Source organism: Canis lupus, chromosome 3 (genome assembly GCF_003254725.2).
Source record: "Canis lupus dingo isolate Sandy chromosome 3, ASM325472v2, whole genome shotgun sequence".
NCBI classification, from domain to species: Eukaryota; Metazoa; Chordata; class Mammalia; order Carnivora; family Canidae; genus Canis; species Canis lupus.
In genome coordinates, this window is record NC_064245.1 from 59,802,332 (window position 1) to 59,826,375 (window position 24,044).

General features: G+C 48.7%; 1 protein-coding gene across 13 annotated transcripts in view; it reads right to left on the reverse strand.

Annotated features, from left to right (window-relative positions):
• The window catches only part of AFAP1 (actin filament associated protein 1), a 142,279-nt gene that overhangs the window by 30,616 nt on the left and 87,619 nt on the right, over window positions 1-24,044 (reverse strand). For 9 of the 13 annotated variants that reach the window (XM_049108525.1, XM_049108524.1, XM_049108523.1 and 6 more), the window contains 5 exons: window positions 17,414-17,509; window positions 14,479-14,560; window positions 8,936-9,085; window positions 3,383-3,445; window positions 1,075-1,286 (listed from right to left, as the gene is read on the reverse strand). In XM_049108525.1, the coding sequence (XP_048964482.1) occupies window positions 1,075-1,286; window positions 3,383-3,445; window positions 8,936-9,085; window positions 14,479-14,560; window positions 17,414-17,509 (603 nt within the window). The remainder of the gene's footprint in view (window positions 1-1,074; window positions 1,287-3,382; window positions 3,446-8,935; window positions 9,086-14,478; window positions 14,561-17,413; window positions 17,510-24,044) is intronic. The other 4 variants (XM_049108526.1, XM_025438614.3, XM_049108529.1 and 1 more) reach the window with 1 other exon arrangement.

A 24,044-nucleotide genomic window follows, 5' to 3' on the forward strand; every position in this document is an offset into this window, starting at 1 on the left:
AAAGCTTATGCAGCCTTGTGTCTGTCATCTACACAGCCCACATCCACAAGCTTTGGCGGTTCACACACCTGGTACTTGTGTTCAGGGTATGTGTGTGTGTGCGCGTCTTTGGGTCTTAATCATGTAAATGAACAAAAAGATAAAGAAAAGAAGGTCTGAATTAATAGTAGATAGAAAACAAATTAATAGTATAATAGATGAAAATCACAATTGGAAGTTTTCAGCAGACTGCTAAGAAACCAGTTTCAATTGCTTTTCTGCTTTAGTGAAAAAGAAGTTCCAGAAAAGCAGGCAAACATATAACAAATGTACACAAAGCTGCGGGCTCTTGGGAATTAAAGGTGTTCTTTAGTAAGGCACACAAGCCACTGTCTATAAACACCTGTTTGGGGCACTTGGGTAGCTCAGTCAGTTAGGTGTCCGACTCTTGATTTCAGCTCAGGTCCATGATGTCAGGGTCGTGGGATCAAACCCTGTGTTGGAATCTGTGCTGGGTATGGAGTCTGGTTAAGTTCTCTCTCTTCCTCTCCCTCTGCCCCTCTCCCCAGCTCCCACACATGTATGCACGCTCTCTCTCGAAAGAAAGAAAGAAAGAAAGAAAGAAAGAAAGAAAGAAAGAAAGAAAGAAAGAAGAAAGGAAAAGAAAAGAGAAGAGAAAGAGTAAAAACCCATTTCATCTGCAAAGTAGACCCCAAAGGGCAAGTTAAAGAAATACCATTGTTTCAAAGGTAGACCATACTCAGGGGGAAAAGGAGTTATTTTTCTGCTGCATTTAAAAAGCAGTGCCCTGTATGGAATCGCAGATCTAATCTCCATGCAAATGCACATGGAGGAAAGGAAGCCAGGAGGTGGTCTGGTGCAGGGTGTAGGAAGAATGGGCACCAGCTGTACATCCAGCACCACATGCAGAGGAGAAGGTGACAAAAGAGCCCAGCAGAGGCCACCATGGTGGGCAGGAAGGACGGTGCATGGTAGGCTAGAAGGATAGGATCAGAAGCCATGGTGCCCTGGGGAAAGCGGCAGGGCCATCGCTACAGGAACCATCTCTGAGCGTGACCTCGAGCAGCACCTTACCTCTAGCACGGCCACCTCCTGTCCATTGCGAAGCAGTCGGAACGTCAGGGGGTGTCTGGAGTCCAAGCCCGGAATCACATCACAGCCGCGGAGAGGAATAGAAACAATGTGGGTCTTGAGATCAGTCCTGTCCTTGTGGAAAATGAGCTTGTTATCCTTGACCCGGCACCAGCGCTCCCGCCAGCGGTTGTTGGAGAGCACGTTGAGATAGCCTGCAAGGGGACCGAGGTCAGATGGTTAGGGAATCCACCAAACCCCCACATGCCTGCAAATGCAGACCCATACAAACAGGAGCTGCCTGGTCACTACCTTCAACCAGCTTTGGGGGCTCTCATAAGGCAGACAGTCTACCCCAGAAGCCCCTAAGGTCTTTGCAGTGAGTAGTGTGTGCCAAGGAGCACTTGAGGATGGTGAATGGTTTCATGGGGAGCTGGGGTCTGCTTGGTAGGGCTGAGCTGTCGGTGTTTTCAGGGCAGGAGGGAAATGACAACATGATGGCCGTCCTCACATAACTGAAGCAATGAAAACAGGGTGGAATTTATTCTGAGTAGCTGCAAATGACACAGCCAGAGCAGAAGTTACAGGAAGGCAGATTCTGATATAACATGAGGAAAAACTCTGAAAATGAAAGCTTTGCAGGGAAGAGGCGGCTTTGGGAAGTGCCAAGTCCCTCACCACCAGATGCATTCCAGCAAATGATGGAAGGTCCTGGCATGAGAGTCCTACCAGAGACAAAGACATCCTGTTGGCTTTTCCTGCAGCCTCAGCTTTGAGATTTTGTCAGAAAGGTGAAGCCCACCCTGATGGGACTGATAGGCTTGGGTCTGAAAGCACACGTCTCTGACCCTGCATGACACCTTTACCGCTATGGGGAGATGTGTGTACCCCACACATGGGATCCAATTATAAGAACAATGATCCTCATTTCTAAAGAAGATTCTCACTTCTCAGATATGAGAAACTGATCGTTCTCATTTGTCACAAACAAACGAACAGACAAGCACACAAAATGTGACCGAACAAGGCACGGAAACCAGATTTCACAGGGTGGCTGCTACTTGCACCCACTCCATAATGCTAGGAGACAACTGCCCCCTGCCGTTGAGATGGAGAAAGGGAGTGACACGGCACATAAAACTCAGGTCAAAAAGGAGGAAATAAAACAAGGATTTCTAAATCATTCAGCCACCCTTTCAATTCATGCATGTGCACACATACACATATGCCCACAAGCACTGCTCAAAAACAAAAGAAATCCTCTCCAGTTCTGATGTGTATAATGCCTTTCCAAAGGGCTTGGGAGGATGCGTTTTGCTTCTCTCTACGTCTCTACCACACTAAGGTTCTGCATCTTACACACCTCACTGGCAATGGATAAAGGCTATGCAATGACATAAAACAAAACTCAGAACACGCAGGCAAGTTACAGGGCTTAATGACGCTTCCTACATTATAGATAAATATTTACTCAGTGAATTCACAAGGTGAACTCATAAAATGGCAATTCTCGTTTGGTTTGACATGACAGCAGTTCTACTGATAACCCCTAAACTGAGGCTCCACTGCTTCTCCTGGAGTTCAAGCTTTCATTTGGGGCCTAGATTGCTGTATTTGTAAAATAAGAAAAAAAGGGGAGAAGTTAGCCCATAGGCTCAAGCGTCTGGAAGCCAAGTCCCTTGTATTTGTACATTCAGGAGGGAGGTGCAGGGAGGGGGAAGAGATGCTGGGGTCCAGTCAGAGGCCGAGAGGGCTCCTCTGTGAAGGAAGGGGTCACTCCTGAACCCCCCCTGTGACTACTACAGGCCACCTGACAAAGCCTGACCTGAAGCTCTTTTAAAAGTTGACAACAGCAAATAGAGAGTGGTTATTTTCATTCTATAAAATACTATTTGTAAATGGCATAGTTCTCATATGTTTATTCTTAAAAAAAAAAAAAGAAGAAGAAAGAATGTTCTACTTAAAAACATCTAGGCAGCTATAACATCTGACCCACATAGTGGCCATCAGAACCACAGACAGCTAGGCTCACAGTACCATGTGAAAGCACAGAAACACACGGAAAGCCCTCTTTTTTAGATGTTTATGAGATGACTTAAACTGTACCCACCACTGGTGTGCTGAGCATGAGCCAACATGCAGGACCTTGAGCCAGATGTGATGGTGCATCTAAGAGGAAGCAGGCAGCATGCAACTAATCTCCAGGAACTTAGTGGACACTGATAACGATAGGGAACAAATTCACAAGGAAGTCCTGAGCTCCAGAGCACCAGCAGATGCTGTGACTGGGGCTGGCAGGAGGGAGACCCACCTGTGCCCGAGTGGTTCAGGGATGGGGTGCCCTCATCAAGGGGCAGGGGCTTCTTCCATAGGCCTGGAGAAGAGGGAGCATGAGAAACAAAGGCTTGAAACATCCCACAACTGGATATACGAACCTCGGAAACTACAGTAGGACCCTGGTCTTGATGCACAAGGTGCTGGGGAAGTGAGAAGCTAGGATATTTACAGAGAAATTTAAGCAGCAAGACCTGAGAGCAGCGCTGACTTCTTAACAACAGTGACCACATTCCCTTTAAGCATGCACGTGACTTTCTATTATAGACCTCGGCACTTGGGGGCACTCTGGCTCAGGAGCACCCCTCCGCAGTGTGGAGGGGGGCAGTTTTCCAGCATGCTCCACTAATGGGAGGGTGGGGGTCGGGGGTCGTCTCTGGAACAGGTCAAGGCACTCTCATGATATTTCCTTCCCTGAATGAACCTGGCCCAAAGTCACCAATGCTATGAATTTCTTGACATTTGAGTCACAAAAGGAATGATTATATTGGACAAATCCTCCTTTTACTGAGGATGTGATATAGGAAATTACCATATTTTTACAGCTTCCTACATTTATTTTCAGTCCTCAAAGGGAAAAGCAAATAAGAAAATGACAGTGGATGAGAAGCACATTTCTACAAACAGGAAAGCCCATGGTAACTGGCTTCTGCTGCCAGGCCTGCTGCCCTTTGGTCTTCTCTGAAAGGGGTGGCCTAAAGTTCGTATCTTCTGGGTAGGGAGCACAGGGAAATGGCATCTGAGTCACAGGGCAGGTTCCCATGGCCCCTGACACTCGGACAGAGTGGGTGGGGACACGGATCCCAATGGGCCCGAGTATTTCAGCCAGAGCACACAGCCACCGCCAGGTGGTGCCGAAGTGCAGCCAGGCTGCTGGCGAGTGGGGACAGAGGGGTCCTCCAGCCCAGCGAGAGCCCTATGCCCACCCAGGCTCACCAGCCCACCCGGGGCAGTTCCACCAACTGCATGAGGCAATTTCAGTGCAATTTGATTTCTTTCTGGATCCCACTATCATGTTATGTGAGATGTTACTGGATCTTCACAGTTTGGTAATGTCAGTTTGACTTTTTGAGATTATTCTTGCTCCAAATTCTAAGATTTCTTGCAAAACCATGGTAAGAGGCTTAGGGTTTCATTAGAGCTATAAAAGTAACTTTATAGGCCCGAGATTAAACAAACACAAGGGCAGAAGGGGGTTAGAAAGACACAAACACTCTCTCATTCAGCTGTTAGGATCTCTGGTGTCTCTGGCCTCAGTGCCAGCTGCTTTCAAGTTCAAGCAGCTGCAGAAGAACAGGCAGAAGTGGGGCCAAGTGTCCACTGAGTTCCCCTCTGTAGGGTGGGAAACGTGGTGTCAGCCTGCCAGGCTCTGGTCCTGCTCTTGAGAGGCCTCAGCCCAGCGTGATGGCTGGTTTCATTTGGTAGGCCTCGATTTATGGTCAGCTGGGAGGAAACAACTGGGGAAAGTGGGGAGAGGGTATCAGAGGTGACAATGTTGCCAACGGCTGAATCCAGTCCCACCGGTGCCCGAACCCCACCTGACCGCCTTAGGGGCCTGTCCTCCAACAGGCTTGTGCCCAAGAATGAGGGTGCCAATGCTCCAGCACTGTGACTTATACCAAGAACACTTTCTACCTCCTCGATCGAAGGTCGCCTGATTTTTTGTGAGGCTGACTGTGATACAAGGTAAGAGGTAGGCAGCTTCCCTGTACGTCCACTAAAAAACAAAACAAAACAAACCAAAAAAACACTATTGCTGCGAAAGTCACAAAGTCACAGGACAGTCGAGCTAGAAGGGGCCCTGGAATACCCAGCAAGGCCCTCAAACTAGCTCAGGTTATGCTGCCTCATAGAGACCTCGTTCCACCCGGCTCCCGTATTTCTTATTACCCATGCCATGCACCCAGCACTGCCCTCACGCTGCCTCGAATAGGTCTGTGTGCTCAAGTTTTTAAAAACAAGCACATCAGATGAACAAATGAGTAATGACAGCAACCATTTGCTGAGCATGAATTATGACTTATTAAGCCCAGAGTTTAGCGTTCAAGATTTTTATTTTAATTTCCTTAGGAAAACAAGGTAGGTACAGGCCCATTTCACAGAGGAAAGACCTGAGGCTCACGGAGGTAATCCGATCTGCTTAAGGTAATTCATTCTCTCAGTGAACTGGTGGAACTGCCCTTGTCTGCCAGGCTCTGTGCTGGGTACTGGGGCACAGCTGGGGTGCAAGGTGGCTCTGCATCTTGTCCCAGAAGGCAGGAGAGAAAGCTGCAGAACTGGGCCAAGGCAAGACCGTCAGCAGCTCTGAACTGAGCAGCAGCACAGGACACTGTTTTCCCAGCTCCCACCTGCCTGGAGGGCGCAGAGAAGGCAGCCGATCAGGAGGCTAGTGTGCTGGTCCAGTGGGGCACAGACGGGGGAGAGGACATGCGTTTCCTGACAACAACCATGGAGGTCATAGGCTTGTAAGCATCAGGGAAAGGCAAATAGAAGATCCTTCCTTGCTCATGGGTCTGGCTCACATCTCAAATCATAGCATGCACATGTCTGAGTGCAGCGCTCACCCAGCCAACGCTCAGCATCACCACAGGGTTCGGGGAAGGAAGAAGCAGTGCTATGGGGCTTGCGGGGCTGACCCTGTCAACTGGCCAGGGAACTCACTGCCCCTCCCCACTCGCCAGTGTGGGGGTGCCCGCAGAAACCATCTCCTACCACCTCTCCCCAACACACAGGTTTTTATTATGCATCTGTTTCTATTATGCACCTGCCCAATTACGTTTCGCAGAAAATCTGAACTTGAACCCAGGTCTCTGTTGCTCCTGGGAGCGATCTTCTAGCAGCCCGCCCCCCTCTGGCCTGGCCCCTCCGCTCAGGGGCAAACAGCTGCATGGCCACAGCTCAGCATGGTCAGAGTCTCGGGCCCTTAGCTAGCTAACACTTTCTGCCTACAACTTTGCAGCTGTACCAAAATAATTGAGAATAGTCATTTCCCCCATTCCTTTCTCTATAGATCCCTTCTCTGGCCCTGGGACCCAGCGAAAATCTAGATGACAATTTCAAATCTTACGGACAGAGGAAGTTCTCTTAATAGACACAAACAATGTCCTCCGAGCAGTTTGGTGGAAATCCACACGTGTAATTACAGCCCCCAGATTCCCCCTTCCTGCACACGGAGCAGCCAACTATGTTTCCAAGAAAGCGCCAGCAACAGGATTTCCTGCAGTGCCCGAGCACCAGCAGTGAGGCTGTTTATGAGGGGTTATGAGCGGGCAGATGCGGAAGGCGGGGGCAGAGCTGGGTCAGCGGGCCAGCTTCCCCACCACCGCTGCTCCCAGCTGTGCAGCTTAGAGCAGGCCACGGCCTCCCAGGCTCAGTGCACTGTTTGTAATGGGGTCTGGACCCCAGAGTCTCCCCACATTCCACACAAATGTTTCTACTTCTTCCGCTGACCTAGAGCGGTTTAAAAGACAAAAACTGGGGGTGGGGGGTGCCAGGGTGGCTCAGTCAGTTGAGTGTCTGACTCTTGGTTTCTGCTCAGGTCATGGCCTCAGGATCAGGAGAGTGTAGCCTGTGTCAGGCTCCACGCTCAGCAGGGAGTCTGCTTGAGATTTTCTCTCCCTCTCTCCCGCTTGCACACGCACACACTCTCTCTCTCAAATAAATAAATAGACCAAAAAAGAAAAAAAAAAAAGACAAAAATGAAGCTAAAAAAGCAGTTCCCTTTGTTGGATAATTTCCTGTTTCCATTTATAATTCCTAACTGCCCTCCAGGGCCAACCCAAGGGAGAAACAATCCCACACCACCAAGGGCTTTTGTGGCACCAAGAAAGGCAGAGGCGGAGATAAAATAGCACCCTGGCATCAACGAATTCCTGTTCTTCCTTCTGCTCCCCCCAGGCTAGAGCCTTGTGTGGTCTGCTGTAATGTCAGCCCCTCAAAGCCTAGGCCCCATCCCTTCTGCTGTAACCTTAGCCCCTTTAGTTAGGGTCCCATTTCCCCTGCTGTAACCTCAGCCCTCTGGGCCTGGGCCCCGTCCACTCTGCTATAACATCAGCAAGGTGAAACTCTCTCTTTTATGTAGGGTAACAGAAAGAGCTTCAGTCAGCCTGCTTCTAGGACTACTACCTACTGCCATTTGACTAGGGACAGATGCAGGGGCCCTTGGTCTCCTTTTGGTAGCATTCTGCTCCCAAAAGTCCAGAAGCGGCCACTTCACCAGGCCCTCCCCGCCGTCTGCCCAGCCAGCTTCCCCTGTACAGACACTTCTGCATCACCACCCAGGGTAGCCAAGGCTTGACAAAGGACATGATTCTACCAGGCCTTGAAGTCTCACGTGTGCATTTTCCTAGAACCACAACCATCACAGCCAGGGGGAGCTAGGACCTCACCTGGACCTATCCTCAGGGTGCAGCACACACCTGGCTCCTGCAAGCTCTGGCACCCAGCCAGCTCTGTAACCCACCCCCTCCACTGTAGCGCTAACTCTTCTGTTGTCCTCCTGGCATAGCTCACACCCTGGGACAGGGCAGCTGTTGGATTAATTTATCTTTGTCTATATGGCCAACTTGGGCACTTGGGACCGTGTATCCCCCCATATAAGGCCCCCATACCTTGGGCAGACAGGGTGCACACTTGTGCTCATTGAGACACAGGGGTGAGTAGAGCAAGCGTGCAGAAGGAAGAGACCAAGGACCTGCCCTGACAGAACACTGGCCGTGCCGCTGGAGTGCACGGGCACCTAGGCCCACCTCGATTCCTAATAGAGGCCAAAGCCCTGCGGTCTGGCTTTGAGTGTTGTTCTCCAGCAAAGGACTGCTTGGTGCCTGAGGAAATGGGTGTCTGTACAACCGCCACCACTTCCCAGCAGCCCCCTGCCCATGCCTCCACCTCACTTGGGTCCCTGGGAGACGCTCCCGCTGCCCTGGTTTTCCTCCTCTTCATCACCAGGAGGCACTGCATGTCTCTCCCTGTGATCCCTCCTTCAGACCCGCCTCTGCCACACAAGCGATAGCCCTGAGAGGGCCGGGGCCACATCGTGGGTGCCCACCCTGTCCTGGCAGGGGCACCTGCTCAGAAAGGACTTCAGGTGATGGGCTGATGATGGGATGGTCCATCAGGCTGTACTTGCTTGAAATTGAGGTTTGAGACATGCAGCCCGCCAGGATGCTTGTTCTACCGGTGTAGCCCTGGGAAAGCGCTGTCACCCCATGCACATGCTATGCTCCACACTACCTCCTCCTTCGCTCACCAAGTCCTGTGCATGTGTCCCAGTTTAGAAACGTTTAAAAGGAATTTGGGAGAACTTCATGGGATCAAAGAAAGAATTTGTTTTTCATCTTGAAAGAACCTCAGAGATCATTTCAAACCCCTGCAAGATCTTTTATTAATAAGCAGTAAAAATGTAGTACATTTCCCGCCATTCTGAGGATCACAAGTCTGTCTTGAAAGAGCCCAGCAGATGCAAACGCAACTCCAGAAGAGGCCATGCACTGGATGAGCGCCGTTCATACCCAAGCACCCTCCGTCTTACCACAAGTGGGGACATCCTCCTCTGCTGATGAGGTCTGCTCATCTGTTGATGGCTTTTTCTTCCCCAAGCCAATGATCTTGGTGATCTTCTTCCCAGTGACTTTAGACACTGTGCCCTTGGCCTCTGATTTGGAACTCTTTTTCCTCTTAACTGTCAAGAAAATGGTGAAAATGAGAAAGTGTATTTCAATTACAGACTATAACCTAAGACAATAATAATAAAGCATAAATCATAGTCAGTCCTATTTTCTTCAATTTTCATTGCTTGAGCACCTGCTATGTGCTAGCTATCAGTGTAAACATAAAGGAGGACAGCAGAAAACAGGCATCCTGAGGGAACGCATGTTCTAGAGTAGGCTAAGAGCAGATACACGTGTGTGTACATGTGTACCCATGCATGCATGCACAGGCATGCACGGAGGAGGTCCAATGGCAGCCAGGCCCGTGCAGAGATCTATAGTGGGTGACACGGCAGAGGCACTGGGTGGTTGGGGGAACCTTCCAAATGGGCAACCTTCCGAATTTTGAGCTGGGAGCTGGGTGACAAGGTAGCGGCTGTGCAGAACCCAAGGAAGAACCTTCTGGGCAGGAAGGACATCAGCCAACACAAAGGCCATGAGGCTGAAAGGAGCTGGACACGTCTGAGGAACAGAAAGAAGCAGTGTGGCCCCACCCTGGCCAGTTCAGGGAGGGGATGAGAAGGGAAAGGGGGACCTCAGTCTTCCCCAGCCCCAGGAAGCCCTCCAGCAGCCCCGTGCCTGTCCCTGAGACATGCATGCAGCTCTGCCCTCTCCAGAACTCTCAGCCCATCATGGTCTGCTTTAGCCTGCAGAGCATTAAATTATGAAGTCACATCCAATATATCAAATTTACAAACATTGTGCCTTAAGATGATTGCTGGCTTCCTTTGGGAAACTGGAAGGTCTGGCAACTCTGGACCCCCATTTGGGATCTCGAGATCAGATGGTGCGTTGAGTGTGCACGGAGGACCTGGGGGCAAGACCCTTCTTCCCACAGTAACTCTGCAAAGGGACAGGTCACTCATCCCCATCATCCGAGGCCATTATGTGCCTGGCTCCTTGTGGAGGCAAGGGGCAAAGGCCACTTCTCAGGCCACACAGAACACTGGGACATCCAGGAGGGTCAAGTGCAGCTTCACTATGGAGTGGGGTAGGCAGGAGAGGGGCTCCATGGGCCCCAACAACCCTCCTGGTGTCTCCCTCTCCAGGGTGACTCCCACCTCCCAGTCTATAACCCACAGAGCATCACAGCCCCTTGAGAAAATATAATGAGGCAGGAACTCCTTCCCCTCCTGCTTAGCCCATGACCATAAGAACACAGCATAAACAGCCACAGGATAATGTCAGAGAGAGGGGCCCTTGGACATGGAATTACAACCCTGGGCCTCATTCTTAAAGCCCCTGTGATACAGATGACTCGCTCTACCTCATGGCGGGGGTGGGGGAACATCCTCTCTCTTCCAGTCTCACTCTGCCACAGCCACCACCAGCAGAACACGAGGTGCAGGCCCACATACCCACCCCTGCCCCATCTGCTCTCACTCTCCTGAGCCCCGCAGACTAGGGGCCATCACGAGCTCAGTCACTTGATTTTCAGCCTGTCTCTCTCTCTAGAAACAACAGCTGACAGAAGAGAAGCTATGCCTAGTTTCTGGGTAAACACAGTGTTTGTTCCAGACTGAATGAAGTGCCCTCGGAATCCCTATGTTGAAGCCCTAACCCCAATGTGGCTATATTTGGTGATGGGGTCACATGAGGTCATAAGGGTGGGGGCCTGATCCAGCAGGATTAGTGTCCTTTTTAAGAGGCTGTGAACGCAGAAGAAAGGCCACCTGAGGACAGAGGGAGGCGGCCATTCGCAGGCCAGGAAGAGGCTTCCCCAGCAACCAGCTCTGATGGCAGCACCATCTGGGGCTCCCGGCTGGCAGTACCGCGAGAAATAAACATCTGATGTTTAAGGGCCCAGCCTGTGTCTTGTGAAGGCCTCACGTGATATAGAAGCATGGAGCGCAGAAGGCCACTCGCGCCCCTTGCAGTCTCCCAATACCCACCTACCCTCTCTTTTCAAACGAAGCATGAAGAACCTGCCTTAACCTTAGTGGGAAGGCACATTCCCCCCAGTTGCCCCCAGACATGGGGATCTGCCGTTTGGATGGCTGTGTCGTTGTGCTTTCAGCGTGGCCATGCCAGAAGTGAAAGCTGCCGTGGACGGTCCCTCTTAGCTTTTCTGAAAGAGCCTCGAGACCATCTGTGACCATAGTCCCGTTCAGGCTAAGCTCTGAAAGGAAGGTGTTCCCAGCATTCCCTGGAGGCCCCCTTTTGCAGGCTCAGGGGGCAGGCGGACCACTTCTTCACAGCTCACGGCTCAAGGTTACGTTTACTTCCAACTCTACTAGCAGTTGCTCCTATTTGGAAAGCCCCTGCTGGAGCATGACTACAAAGAAAAGAGATCATACTTTTAATTCCTTGAAGGACCACTGATTAATTTTTTGCAAAAGCGGAAGTATGAGACTCCTTGGAAGAAAAACCCAAAGTATGGAGGAATGTGAGACTATGTTGACGCTATTTACTACACAAAAGCAGAATCTGGCCCATGCAACAAATCATGAAGAAACTCCCGAAACTCAGAACTCTCAACTGAAGTCAGAGGGCAGGAAAGCCCCAGGAGTCCAAACAGCACACACTGTGAGCGCATGGTGGGCAGTGAGGGACAGGCCACCAAAGCAAAGCTAACTCCTGGCATTTTTAAAGCCATAACTATCATCAGCGCAGACCCATCCCTCTGGCCAGCAGAGTCTCTGAGCCATGGTATGGCTGGGATAAGGGGAGCTGTGCTGAAATCTCTCAACTGCAAAAAGCTCTAGTGTGAGCAGCAGGAATAGATGCTAAGGCAGAAGCCAGGAGGAATTTAAACTATTGGCCTCCTTCAGCAACCACTCAGGGAGTGTCTGCTACACGCAAAGCAGAACAATTTTGAATCCAGGTCACCTTCCTTGTGAAAAGGAAGCAGAAGGATTTTAGATACAGGTGTATTCTCCAATGCATACATCCATTCGTATCATCCTGTGAACCTGATTTCCAATAGGGACCAAAAGAGGAAAGAGACCCAACCAAAGAGCCATGGCTGCTGCACCCCAGCATCTGAGTAGGAACCTGAGATTGCAGGTTATTCTGATTCAGAGCAAAACTTAGCTCTCCTGGCTTTGATTACACCTAATCAAAGCCCATAGAAGACACACACGATGCCTTCCCCTGAGTGACTTCTGACAGAGATTGCTGAAATTGCACTCGGACGAGACGCAGTTAGAGAATCACATGGGCAAAGGCAGAGGTCGTGACCTTTTGGCATGAACCTTGTAATAACACAATAGTCTTGGTTATTTGCAGTTAGAGAATCACATGGGCAAAGGCAGAGGTCGTGACCTTTTGGCATGAACCTTGTAATAACACAATAGTCTTGGTTATTTGCCTTTCAAGATTCTATGGTCTGGGTTGCTGTTTGGTGGAAGGGGGCCTCACTTCAGAGCTGGGAGGGGCCTGCTCTATTCTGGCGAGGGAGCGCAGATGAGCTGAGTGGGCAGACCGCTCCCCTCGGAAGCCGAGGTCACAGGGCCAGGAGCACACAGGCTGTTGGCTCTGCACAAAGAATCTTCCCCATGACCCACAAATCCCACCCTCCTCTCAGCCCACACACTGGGAAGGAAAGTGAAAGCCAAGCCACGGACCAGGATAAGCTATATGCAAAACACGTTGATACAGGACTTGGACTCAAAATATATAAAAAACTCTCAGAAGTCAGTAAATATGAACAAAATCCAATAAAAATAGGGGCAAAGATTTGGGTAGACATTTCATCAGATGATATATGGTTGGCAAAAAAAAAAAGCACATTAAAAAAGGTTCAAGATCCTTAGTCTTTAGGAAAATACAAGTTAAAGCCACCATTACAGAGCACTATATGCCCATTAAAATGACCAGAATAAAAGAATAAAACAAAATGACATTAGCAAGGTGGTGAGAACACCCATGGCCCTCAAATTCCACCCCTAGATATTTATCCAAGAGAAACGAGATACACGTTCATGCAAATCCTGTTGAGTGTCTAGAACAGCTGTATGCACTACTGCTTAAACCTGGAAACACCCAGCTGTCCTTCAGTAGGTGAGGGGATACCTAAACTGTGGCCCATCTGCACCCAGGAAAGCAGCCTGGCCACATAAAGGAACAGACTCCTGACTCACACTACAATGTGGGTACATCTCACGTGCACCATGCCGGGGAAAGCAGCCAGACCCAAAGGCCACAGACTGTCTGATTCCATGTCTAAGACATTCTGTAAAGGATGGAAAACAGAGTGGGTGCTACCAGGGGTATGGGGGACATTTTGGGGTAACGGAAATGTCCCACATCTGGACTGTGGTGAGGGTTACACTCCTGTGTCTGCCAAAGCTCAAAGAACTGTGTGCCAAGAAGTGTGGATTTTACTGGACATATATGCCTCGTAAAGCTGACTTAGAAAAAAGAATTCAAAATCCAAATGCTCATGTTCACAGCAGCATCATTCACAGTAGCCAAAACATGGAAGAGCCCAAGGGTCCACAGGATGGGTGGATTAACGCGATGTGGTCCATCCAGAAGACGGAATGCTATTCAGTCTTAAAAGGAAGGACATTCTGATACCCAACACCATGTGGACAGACCTTGAGGATGCTGTGCTGAGTGAAACAAGCCGGTCACAAAGGGACAAATGCTGTAAGACTGCGCTCATATGAGCTTCCTTGAGTCCTCAGATTCATAGAGACAGGAGGTAGAGTGGAGGGCGCCACGGGCTGAGGAGGGGTCGAGGGAGCTAGTGTTTATGGGCACAGACTGCCAGTTTTACAAGATGAAAAGAGCTCTGGAGCTGGACGATGGGACAGCTGCCCAACATTGTGAACATCCCTAACAGTGCTGAACTGGACACAAAGGGACTGAGAATGCGAACTGTATGTTAACGTGTATTTAACCACAACTTTAACAAGTCATTTTTAAATGAAAGTGAATAAAGACATTTCAGAACATCATTTTTAAAAAGATTGCAAACCTGTGAGGCTGGCCTCCTCGTTTCACAGACGGGACACTGGCAAGTGGCCTCTGACAGCAGGAAGGCTTGCCTGGGCTCTGGGGCTGAGCAAAGGTGGCATGGGGTGGGCATGCAGGCTTCCCATCCCACTCATCCACCTCCTCACAGCAAATTTCTCTCAGTGATAAATCAGGTAAGGAAATAAGCTGCCAGAGGCCTGGAAGTTAAAATATAAACAGGGCACACCTGGGCCAGGGTTCAGTAGGACGGCAGGTTAAGACACGCGGAGTTCCCATCAACCAAAGGGGTTTCTCTGTGCTTCCAGCATATGACACCGGGTGATGCCAACTACATCACTGAACTTCCAAGGAAACTTGTCACACAAAGTCCATAGAGCTGGACACATTTTATATTTTCTTTTCTTACTTTTGTTTTTGTGTTTTGGGCATGAGCAGAACTCACCTTGTTCTTTTCCATTACACACAGTGATGCCATTTTCTGTAACACCCTCTCCATCGGAGCTGGGTCTCTCAGAAGACAGTTTCTGCGAGGGTAAAAAGGATTAAGTTATTCTCACAGTGGGTCACACTGGCCAAGGGATCAGTACAAAGTGATCTCTGAGGTGAAAGGAAGTGTGGTTGAGTCCACGACCATGTACAGAGGCCAGGGTTCAAGCACAGACAGGCTGCCAGCCGGCTCACTACTCAGCTTCAGAAACAGCAGAGGAACGAAGGGCAGACTCACTGGGGCACTACTAACACACACTCTGGCCCCTGCTCCATCTCATCCAAATCACTTTTTCTTGCAAGTAATTTTGAAAAAATATTAAGATTACAAAAAAAATATTCCCTTCACCAAGCCATGTCATCCTTCCAGAAGGAAAGAGCCCATCACCTGCTCAACTTTCCCTGTCGCCGGCCAATAATTGGGTGAGGTCAGATATCTGACCATAACAGACACACTCCGAACATATGCAGACAGGCCACTGTCAAAACTGCCCCAGGGCGCACCGGAGTACCTACAATAGTTTAGCCCTGGTATCTGATTGTAGGAACCATGACTAGGATTCTGAGCTGGCAACTGGAGAAGAGATGTTGCTTAGAGCTGGAATCCTCCATTCTGGGGGAGAACTGTGGCATCACAGTGGAGGACATGAGCTTGGACAAACCCTCCTGGTCCCACACATCACAGCCCAAAGGCACAGAGCTTGGCCAACTAGAGACCAATGGACTATCTGCACGATGCCAGGGCACCAGGGAACATGCCCCATTATCCACTCATGAGGGGTCCGAGTGGTATTGTCCAAGGATGGCAGGCAGGGGTTTGTGATCCCACAGTGGCACGGGGAAGAGCTGCAGGCTCTAGTGGGGGCCTATAGTGTGCCGAGTCCCAGCGAAAGAATAACCAAAGGCCACCACTGCCCCAGCTCTTGGGCCAGGAGACTGGGGTCTGGGTTGGCAGGTCTGGCCAGGTGCTAACAGGGTAGTCAGAGAGAACAGCCACTGCCCATGGGGAATGGGAGCTCTGACACACTGTCGATAGCACAGGGTTTGGGAGCAGCCTGTCTGGAAAGTGATATGTTTAAAATATGAATCAAAATTGTAAGAATATTTCCACTGTTTGGTCTAGTAACCCAGCTTCTGGGAGTCTCTTCTTAGCTAACAGAGACACAGTGAAGTCTCGTGTGCGAGACACCAAGGACCATGCTGTTTTAAACTGTCCGAAGGGAGAGGACGGGACGGGGGTGATGGGTACAGACCCAAACAATAGTAGAGGCGCATGGATCTGGTGTTACACACCTGCTGAAAATGCAGAAGTGCCTGCTCCTTATTACGAGTTTTCAAAAGCCTGGAACATTGCTAATAGCATACGGGTAACAGATGGAAAGGCAGTGTAAGCAATTGATGCATCAGACCACTCAAGCTGATTTAACACGCAGTGTTGTGGGGAGCTGCCTCCTCTGTGCAGTGGACTCATGAGGGACTTCTTTCCTCCTGTTTCTTTCTCTAGACTTTCTGAGTTTCTACAGTGAGCAGGCATTGGTTTTGAAATCAAGAGAAAAGGGATGCCTGGGTGGCTCAGTGGTTGAGCATCTGCCTTTGGCCCAGGTCATGATTCCAGAGTCCTGGGATTGAGTCCCATGTCCAGCTCCCCTCAGGGAGCCTGCTTCTCCCTCTGCCTGTGTCTCTGCCCCTCTCTCTGTATCTCTCATGAATAAATAAATAAAATATTTAAAAAAAAAAGAAATCAGGAGAAAAATGAATGGGCCTGCTGTGTCACAATGTCTGGGTGAGGCCTGCGAGCTTAATTTAATGTGTCCATCCATGTGAAAGAGGCTGGTGGATGAGACTAACACTGAAGTCAGTGGACTGTGAGTAAGCAGACTGTCCATGACAGTGTGGGTGGGCCTCACCCCATCAGTTGAAGGCCCACATAGAACAACAAGTCCACCTTCCCCAGCAAGAAGGGATTCTCCAGAAGGCTGCCTTCATCTGCACCACTGGCTCCCCCAGGTCTCCAGCCCACAGACCCACACTGTAGATTTTGGACTTTCTAGCCCCCATAATCACATATGCCAATTCCTTATAATAAATCTCTTTGTATGTATATATGCATGTACTTCTGTGTATCTGTGTACATGTTTACATACAACATATATAACATTTTACATTTAAACTTTATATGTACTTGATAACACACACACACACACACACCCTGTCAGATCTGCTTCCTTGGAAAACTCAGGCTAAAACAAGAATAGACAAAAAGGATCTGTTCACAGAGGCAAGAATGAGACAGAGAGGACTCAGAAGGCTCCTGGTCCACAGAAGCCCACAGAACCCACATGACCTCCACAAAAATGAGACTGGTGCACACAGACATAGAAAGCATGGCTGGAGAAGGCCAGGCATGGCACACAGCAGTGATGGGTTTACTCAATCCTAGCAAGAAAGGCCAGCCCTCTATCCCCACCACTGGGATCTCGTTGTGTCTTCCAACAAGCAAAATGAATACAGAACAGAAAGGGACAGGGAACGTATTCTGGTCTGTTGGGAATAAACCTTTGGGATCTTGCTTAGGCAGTGCCTATTGTATTCCAGACATACAGAGACCAACGTGTGGAGTTCCACTCTGCCCCATGATGGCTAAGTAACCTACACACCTAAAATCCTTTCACACTTTTAAACCCACTTTTGTATCTAAAGCTGGGGATGATCAAACCAACCACATAGTCTGTAAAATGACTAAGTCAAGCTTCATACAGAGCATGAACTTGAAATGCAGAATCAGCAGGATTGCAATTTTTTCTCCAACTCTCAGTGCAAAAATTCCCAGAGAATGTTATCAAAATTTTGAGGGAGGCCTAAAGCATTCCTGGGAAGAAAGACGCACTTACCTTCTCCAGCTCTGTCTTGTGCACTGGGGAGCTTGATGGGGGTGGGCCTTCTGAATCCGCCGGCCCACTGCAGCCACTGTAGACATCTCGGATCACCTACAATAAAGTGCAGACATGTTGGAGCACTCTCGGAAGCAAGGATGCTTGCATAAGGGGCTGAAGCTAGAATGAACAAGCAGAGGCATACAGTATGGTGGGAAAATCTGTGGGCTCAAAAGCACTTGGCTTTAAGTGATGCCAGGTGCTCATTCATTCACTCATTCATTCACCAAATGTCTCTCTGATCTTGGTATTGACACAGGTTTTGGGATACAGGGAAATCGCAATGCCTTGCCCTCATGGGGCTTGCATTCCAGCATAAGTGTGGTATTATGGTGAACAATGAGCCTTACCCAAACACAAAGGTAAAGTAAGACAGCAATAATTGATAATAACACTGGAAGGTGATGTTTAACAAAGAGGAAATGGCTAATTTACAAGATTAAGAGGCCTCACTGAGGGATGCCTGGGTGGCTCAGTGGTTGAGCATCTGCCTTCGGCCCAGGGCGTGATCCTGAAGTCCTGGGATCGAGTCCCACATCAGGCTCCCTGCATGGAGCCTGCTTCTCCTCCCTTTTCCTATGTCTATGCCTCTCTCTGTGTGTCTCTCATGAATAAATAAATAAAATCTTAAAAAAAAAAAAAAGAGGCCTCACTGGGATGACCTACAGGCTGGGAGTCAAATGCTCAGAAGGATGTGGCCCCATGAGGAACCAGTGGATAAGGCTTCCAGGCAGAGAGCTAACTGGTGCAAAGGTGCTATGGTGGATGTGAAGTGCTTAAGGATAACATCTGGTGTTGGGGGACAGAAGATGGTGGGAGGCCACCAGGAGGGTGGCTCAGTGCTTTCAGGCCCAGCAAGGAGCCCGGGAGCTACAGGATTGACTTTCTGGGAGGTGGTATGGCATAGAGGCCAGGAGCACAAGCCACAGAGCCTGAATGCCTGAGTTCTCATCCCACCCTTCACCTGGGGCAAATTTAATTAAATGCTCTGTGCTCCAGTGCTCCTGCCTACAGAGCACAGACACATTGGGTCTCACTGGGGACCGTACATGGTCTGAGACAGTGCCTGAGAGGTGGGGAACATGGCACTGTTAGAAATTGTAGACAGCACTGGTGCTACCAATGGAGGATAGCAGACAAAAACTAAGAAGGGAACGAGTCAGCCCCAGGGGCAGTGCGGCCCGGTGTGATGGCAGAAGGGAATGAACCAGTGGCTTGAGGACGATTCTAGAGAAGAACCAGCAGGCCCTGCAGGTGAGTTATGTGGGGCAGGAGGGAAGTGCCACCTCCAAGGCAGCTGGGTGCTGCCACTCAGATGGAGTAGGCAGAGAGAAGCAGTGGGTAGAGGAGAAGTGAGGTGGGTGAGTTCAGAGAAAAAGGCACGCTTCCAGGCAAAGCTGGAACTAAACTAGGCAGTTAGGGGAGAAGAGGCTCTGCTTCCAGCCCAGGAGGGAGTGAGTTGCCAGAGGGAAGACAGAGCAGAACGCAGGTCCAGGATAAGGACCAGAGCCGGTCAGTACGTGGAGCAGAGCCAAAGGAGAGAGGCCAGTGCAAGAATGAGCTGGAACAGCCAGGGAAGCGGGGGCGATCCAGGAGGGTGCAGCTCCCAGGAGCAGGGAGGAGGAGGGAGACACAGCCCAAAGGCACAGGGGCGCCTCTGAGAAGCCCCTCAGCTGCGGGGGAGGGATGGCGGAAGCTGGCTGGAGGAGATGAGCAGAGGAGAATTTCCAGAGGCAGCAGGAGGTAGGATCTGGAGAAGGCAGGAAGACACAGAAAGGCCAGTGTATTTAGTGGCAAGGGTTTGAGGACGCTTCTGTCTGGCCAGTTCTGTTTTCTCAGTGAAATGTGAGGCCAGAACATCAGCTACTAGTTCAAAGTCCCAACCTTGCTGAGCCTCCATTTCCTTACTAGCAAAGGAAGGAGTGTCAAGATGACCTGCTCTGCTATGTCACTATGGTTAAATTCAGAGGAAATGAGACCCTCTATGCAAAGTGCCTAAGCCAGCACCTGGCACATGGTGGCTGCTCTGGTCACCAACATCATTATCACTATGAGTGTCCCCACCACTGATTTCAAGGGCTCAGAAAGGATCCTGCCCTAGACTGACAGGGATGGGGGTCCACGGTACGGTGCTCACAGCCCCCCCAAGGTCACCACCCATTGTCCTTGCTGTCACTACTGAGCTCCTACAGTGAGCTGGGCATGGTTCTGATCGCTGGGGATATACAATGAACAGGACAGCTCGGGGTTCCCGGGGCGGCGGAACTGGCATGCTGGTATGTGAGAAGTTAGCAGGCAGTTCCTTCAAAATGTCTTCTATTCTTTTTGGAACGAAGCTGTAATTTGAGTGCATCCCATGCATCTTCAGGGCAGAACTGAAATGCCAAAGTCGCAGATATCTGGGTAGCAGTTTTGCAATATGATCTCAGCAGACATGCCCAAAATCACCGGCTTGCCCTGGTGTTGGGATTAGTGCCAGAACTGACACGAGCCCCGGACAGTGTTTGCAGCCATTTTGCTGTTCGGCAGCTTCATGAAATAGCTATGGGGCAATGTCCACATTTGAAACTAAAACAGGAAAAAGGAAAACAAAAAAAAAGGCCCACAGAGCTTGCTGCCACATTTTTTTCCTCTATCAATTCTGAGGTGTGAAAGCATCATCAGAGTGACATCCACCCAGTGACCCAGGCCTTCTGGGCGCCTATGCGTCTGTCCACACTAACTCCACTCCTGCTGCTGCATGAAGGACCCTATTCCTATGCCTCTCCTCTGGTTTTATCAGATCTTCAGTTGACGAGGCAAATTCCTATTTGATCTAAGGACAAGAGTTTGTCTTTTCTCTAGGGAAAGAGTATAATGCAATGGAATCTCCTGGGCTCTTGGGTCAGACAGAAATAGGATTTTAACCCCAATTCTACTGCCTCCTCCATATGTGAGTCAGACCGATACAGACTCAAGCCTTATGTCCTTGTCCAGAACATGCACAAAATAAGGTGTGTGGGGCACCACGGGAAGCAGGATGGTGAAGTGTGAGGTGTCCAGCCCCACTTCTCCCACAGCAGGTGTGAAGCAGGTATGCATCCCTTTCCTGAGACAACAGCCTTAAACAGAGGACACAGCACACAACAATCACATAAACTGACCAGAAAGCCACAAGTATCTCATCTTGCAACAGAAGGCTGAACCCACAAAACGTAAGCTGCAGAAATGTTTCTCTGGCAAAAGCTTTTATTAAAAGAGCAGCGGTCCTCTTTCCTCCTTTCTTTTTTCAAGGGGGGAGGGTCCATGATGCACCCCAGCACTGCTCCAAGGATCCCTCCTGGCCTCAAGGGTGAATCATGTGAACCGCGTCTTTAGGGATGTGTCTGGCTCATTGGATCAGGCTCCTCCTGTGAGCCTCAGTCTCATCTTGTGGGCCCCAGAAGGGGGGGCGTCTGTCCCCCACAGGGGGCATGGCTTGGCTCCCCCTGCCCTGGGCTGCAGCTGACCACGTGTTCCTCCCATGGTCACTGATCCAGCAACTGTATGCCCACGGGTGTCATTTTTTTTTCTTGGGCTGGGCTTGCTTTCAGAGGCGGGGCTATCTATGCCTTGCTTATGTGAGCATTCCCAAAGCCTAGCATATAACACCAATCTAAAAAGTGTGATTAATGAGAAAAAAAGGAGGGAATGAGGAACCAAACTGGCCTTGGCATTTCCTCTGAGAGAGAAAGAGGAATGAAGGAATGGAATCCAGAGGGAAAGACACCAGGCCATCATATCAGATAAGTAAGCCCTCATGCCAACTCTCCCTAGTCCTCCGCAAAGATTTCTGAAATCCTTGGAGGGAAAAACGTTAGAAAAGGAAAAAAGAACACATAGATAAGAGCCATGCCTGGGGCACTGACACAGCCCGCCCTGGTGAACTTCCTAACTCTCCCAATCACTAGAATGTCCTTTTTCCTCTCCCCTGTTCCACATCAAGTCCCGTTCTGCCCACAAACAGAAGTTCAAGGAACAGTGGACTCACTGAGGGGGCCAGATGAGGTGATCTGGCCAATGAAGTGAAGCAGTGTCCTTGGCGTCCCTGAGAAGCCTTCCTTGATAAACCCAACCATGCATCTGTACTCTCAGAATTCTGTACTCAGATAAAGGATACACTTTTGTTCTCAACTGATTCCCCCCACCTGAACTCAAACCCCTTATGTAGAGTGCCAGAGTCTCCCACAGTGCTTAGACAGGTATTCGGGAACCCATAGAGACCCAGACACACCTGGGACCAGGCTGGGACTTATCCCTGCCATCCCCACACAGACTTCCCCCAGACTAAGCCATCATTACATCCCGGGCACAGAGAAAGGCACTGTTGGAAACAACACGGAGTGCAGCGTAGACCCATCTAACATAGGTTTCATCCATCAGCCAGTTGGATTATTTCAGGTGACTTTCATGAAGCTACTCTTTGTACTCTGATCACTATTTGTTGCCAAATTGCCCCCACAGAGTTAATTCAGAGGTAATTAATAAAGGCTTTATCATTCAAATTCCTTGAATAGCTACAAATGAAGATTCTGTATTAATAAATTTTTTCTAAAGAGCTATATTCAATGAGAAGTTCAATATGTATTTAAGAGAACTGGATCCAAATTCAGAATTACAAATCCTTCAAAAAAACAAATTGTTTTATGTTCTGTGGTATTTTTGTTTGCTTTTAACTTGAGCCCTCACTGCCAGAAACACAATCTCTGCACATTTTTTAAGGAAACCTGACCACTCCGTTTCTGGGAATATTGGCTGTTGTCTTCTGAGTGACCCCTACAAAATGGCTCATGTTTTCAGCATCTACACACACACACACACACACACACACACACACACACACACAAAGTCAGTTAATTTTGGCAAGAGCTGCTGGTGATAGAAGTTACAGACTGCAGCCCGAAGGAAGAGAAACAATTCTTGCCGTGATTGTTGAAGCAGTGTGGGTCAGGTCAGGCACTGGCCACACACAGCCCTCCTGCTCCTCACACCTGAGAAAGGCCGTGTGTGGCTCACTTCAGAGACTGTCAGCTGTTACAGTAAAGCCACACTTCACAATACCAGAAGCCTGGGTAATAAGTTTGGGACCACATGGATAACAGCAGTTCATATTAACAAAGACTTGGCACCTGTTTTATAAGTTCATGGTAGAAAGCTGTTCTAGAGCTTTTACAGAAGGAATTCTACTAATAAACCACTGATAGTACAAGTGTTTAATTCTAAAAGTGTATTTGTGTAACTTTTTCTATCTGCCTTTTTGATAATTCTGATCAGCATATTTCCATTGAATAAATGGGAAAGAGTGTGCTGACCCCAAACATCCTGATAAGTTAAAGGCCTTCTGGGAATATATTCTAGATTTCGAGACCCTTCATTCACTCCCTGTCGCTCCAGCATGCTGTCGTCAAGATAAATAAGGGCTGTTCCTCTTATAACAGTAGTTCTTTAATTTAGAAAAAAAAAAAGCTACTTCAATCATAAAGATGTGGACTTGACAAGATGAAATAAAAAGCCATGATGACAGTGTTGACTTATTTTACAGAAAACTATCATTTGCAAGTTTTAAATCATTTGGAAAAAATAGAACAAAGTTAGAAGATATAGGCTAGCTGATTTCAAGACTCTCTGTAAAGCTGCAGCAATCAAGACAATGTGGCCTTGACACGACCATGTAAAAGGAGACTAACGAAGTAGACAGGAGCCCAGAGATGGACCCACACGTACACAATCAATGGACTTCCAATCAAGGCAATTCAGGTCATCAAGGCGACCAGACCAATTGACTACTTATTTGGCAGAAAATGAATTTTGACCCCTACATTCCATCCTATACACAAAACCAATATGTACGAATCAGAGACCTGTCCATAAAGACAGAGCCATAAAAAATCTGGAAGAAGACACAGGTGCTATCTTGGTGGCTTGGGATTTGCTAAGATTTTATGGATAGAAGGCAAAAAACACTGACTATAAAAGACTGATGTAATGGATTTCAGAATTCACAATTTCTGCTCATCAAAAGGCACTGTGAAGGAAGATACTTCATCCGTGGATTAATCAGTGTCATTCTTTGAGGCAAGAAACACTGCAATAAACAGGGATTTTTCATATTTTTGAAAGGGTTTCAACTATAAGTAAGGTGTATTGCCACTTAAACTCCATGTGCAACCAATAACATAGCTTCAAAATAAACCAAGAACTGACAGAAATAGGAAGATAAATAGATAAATCCATAATTAAAGAGATAATGGCTACATCTCTCCCTTTGATCTGCTGACAAAACAAATGAATTAGTAGAAGACCTGAAGATGACAGTTAATAACTGTGATCTGACAAATCTACATAGACCTGTGCACCCAGCAAAAAAAAAATGCATGTCCCTCAGTGTAGACATGGAGCATTTACCAATCCTGACTACATGTTGAGCAACAAGTCTACAAATCTCTATGATGTGAAATCATATCAAGTTCTTACTATGGTGAATTTAAACCAGAAACTAAAAGCAAATAGATGATTTTTAAAGACCTGAATATTTGGAAAGTAAGCAGTATATCCCTGAATGAACCATTAG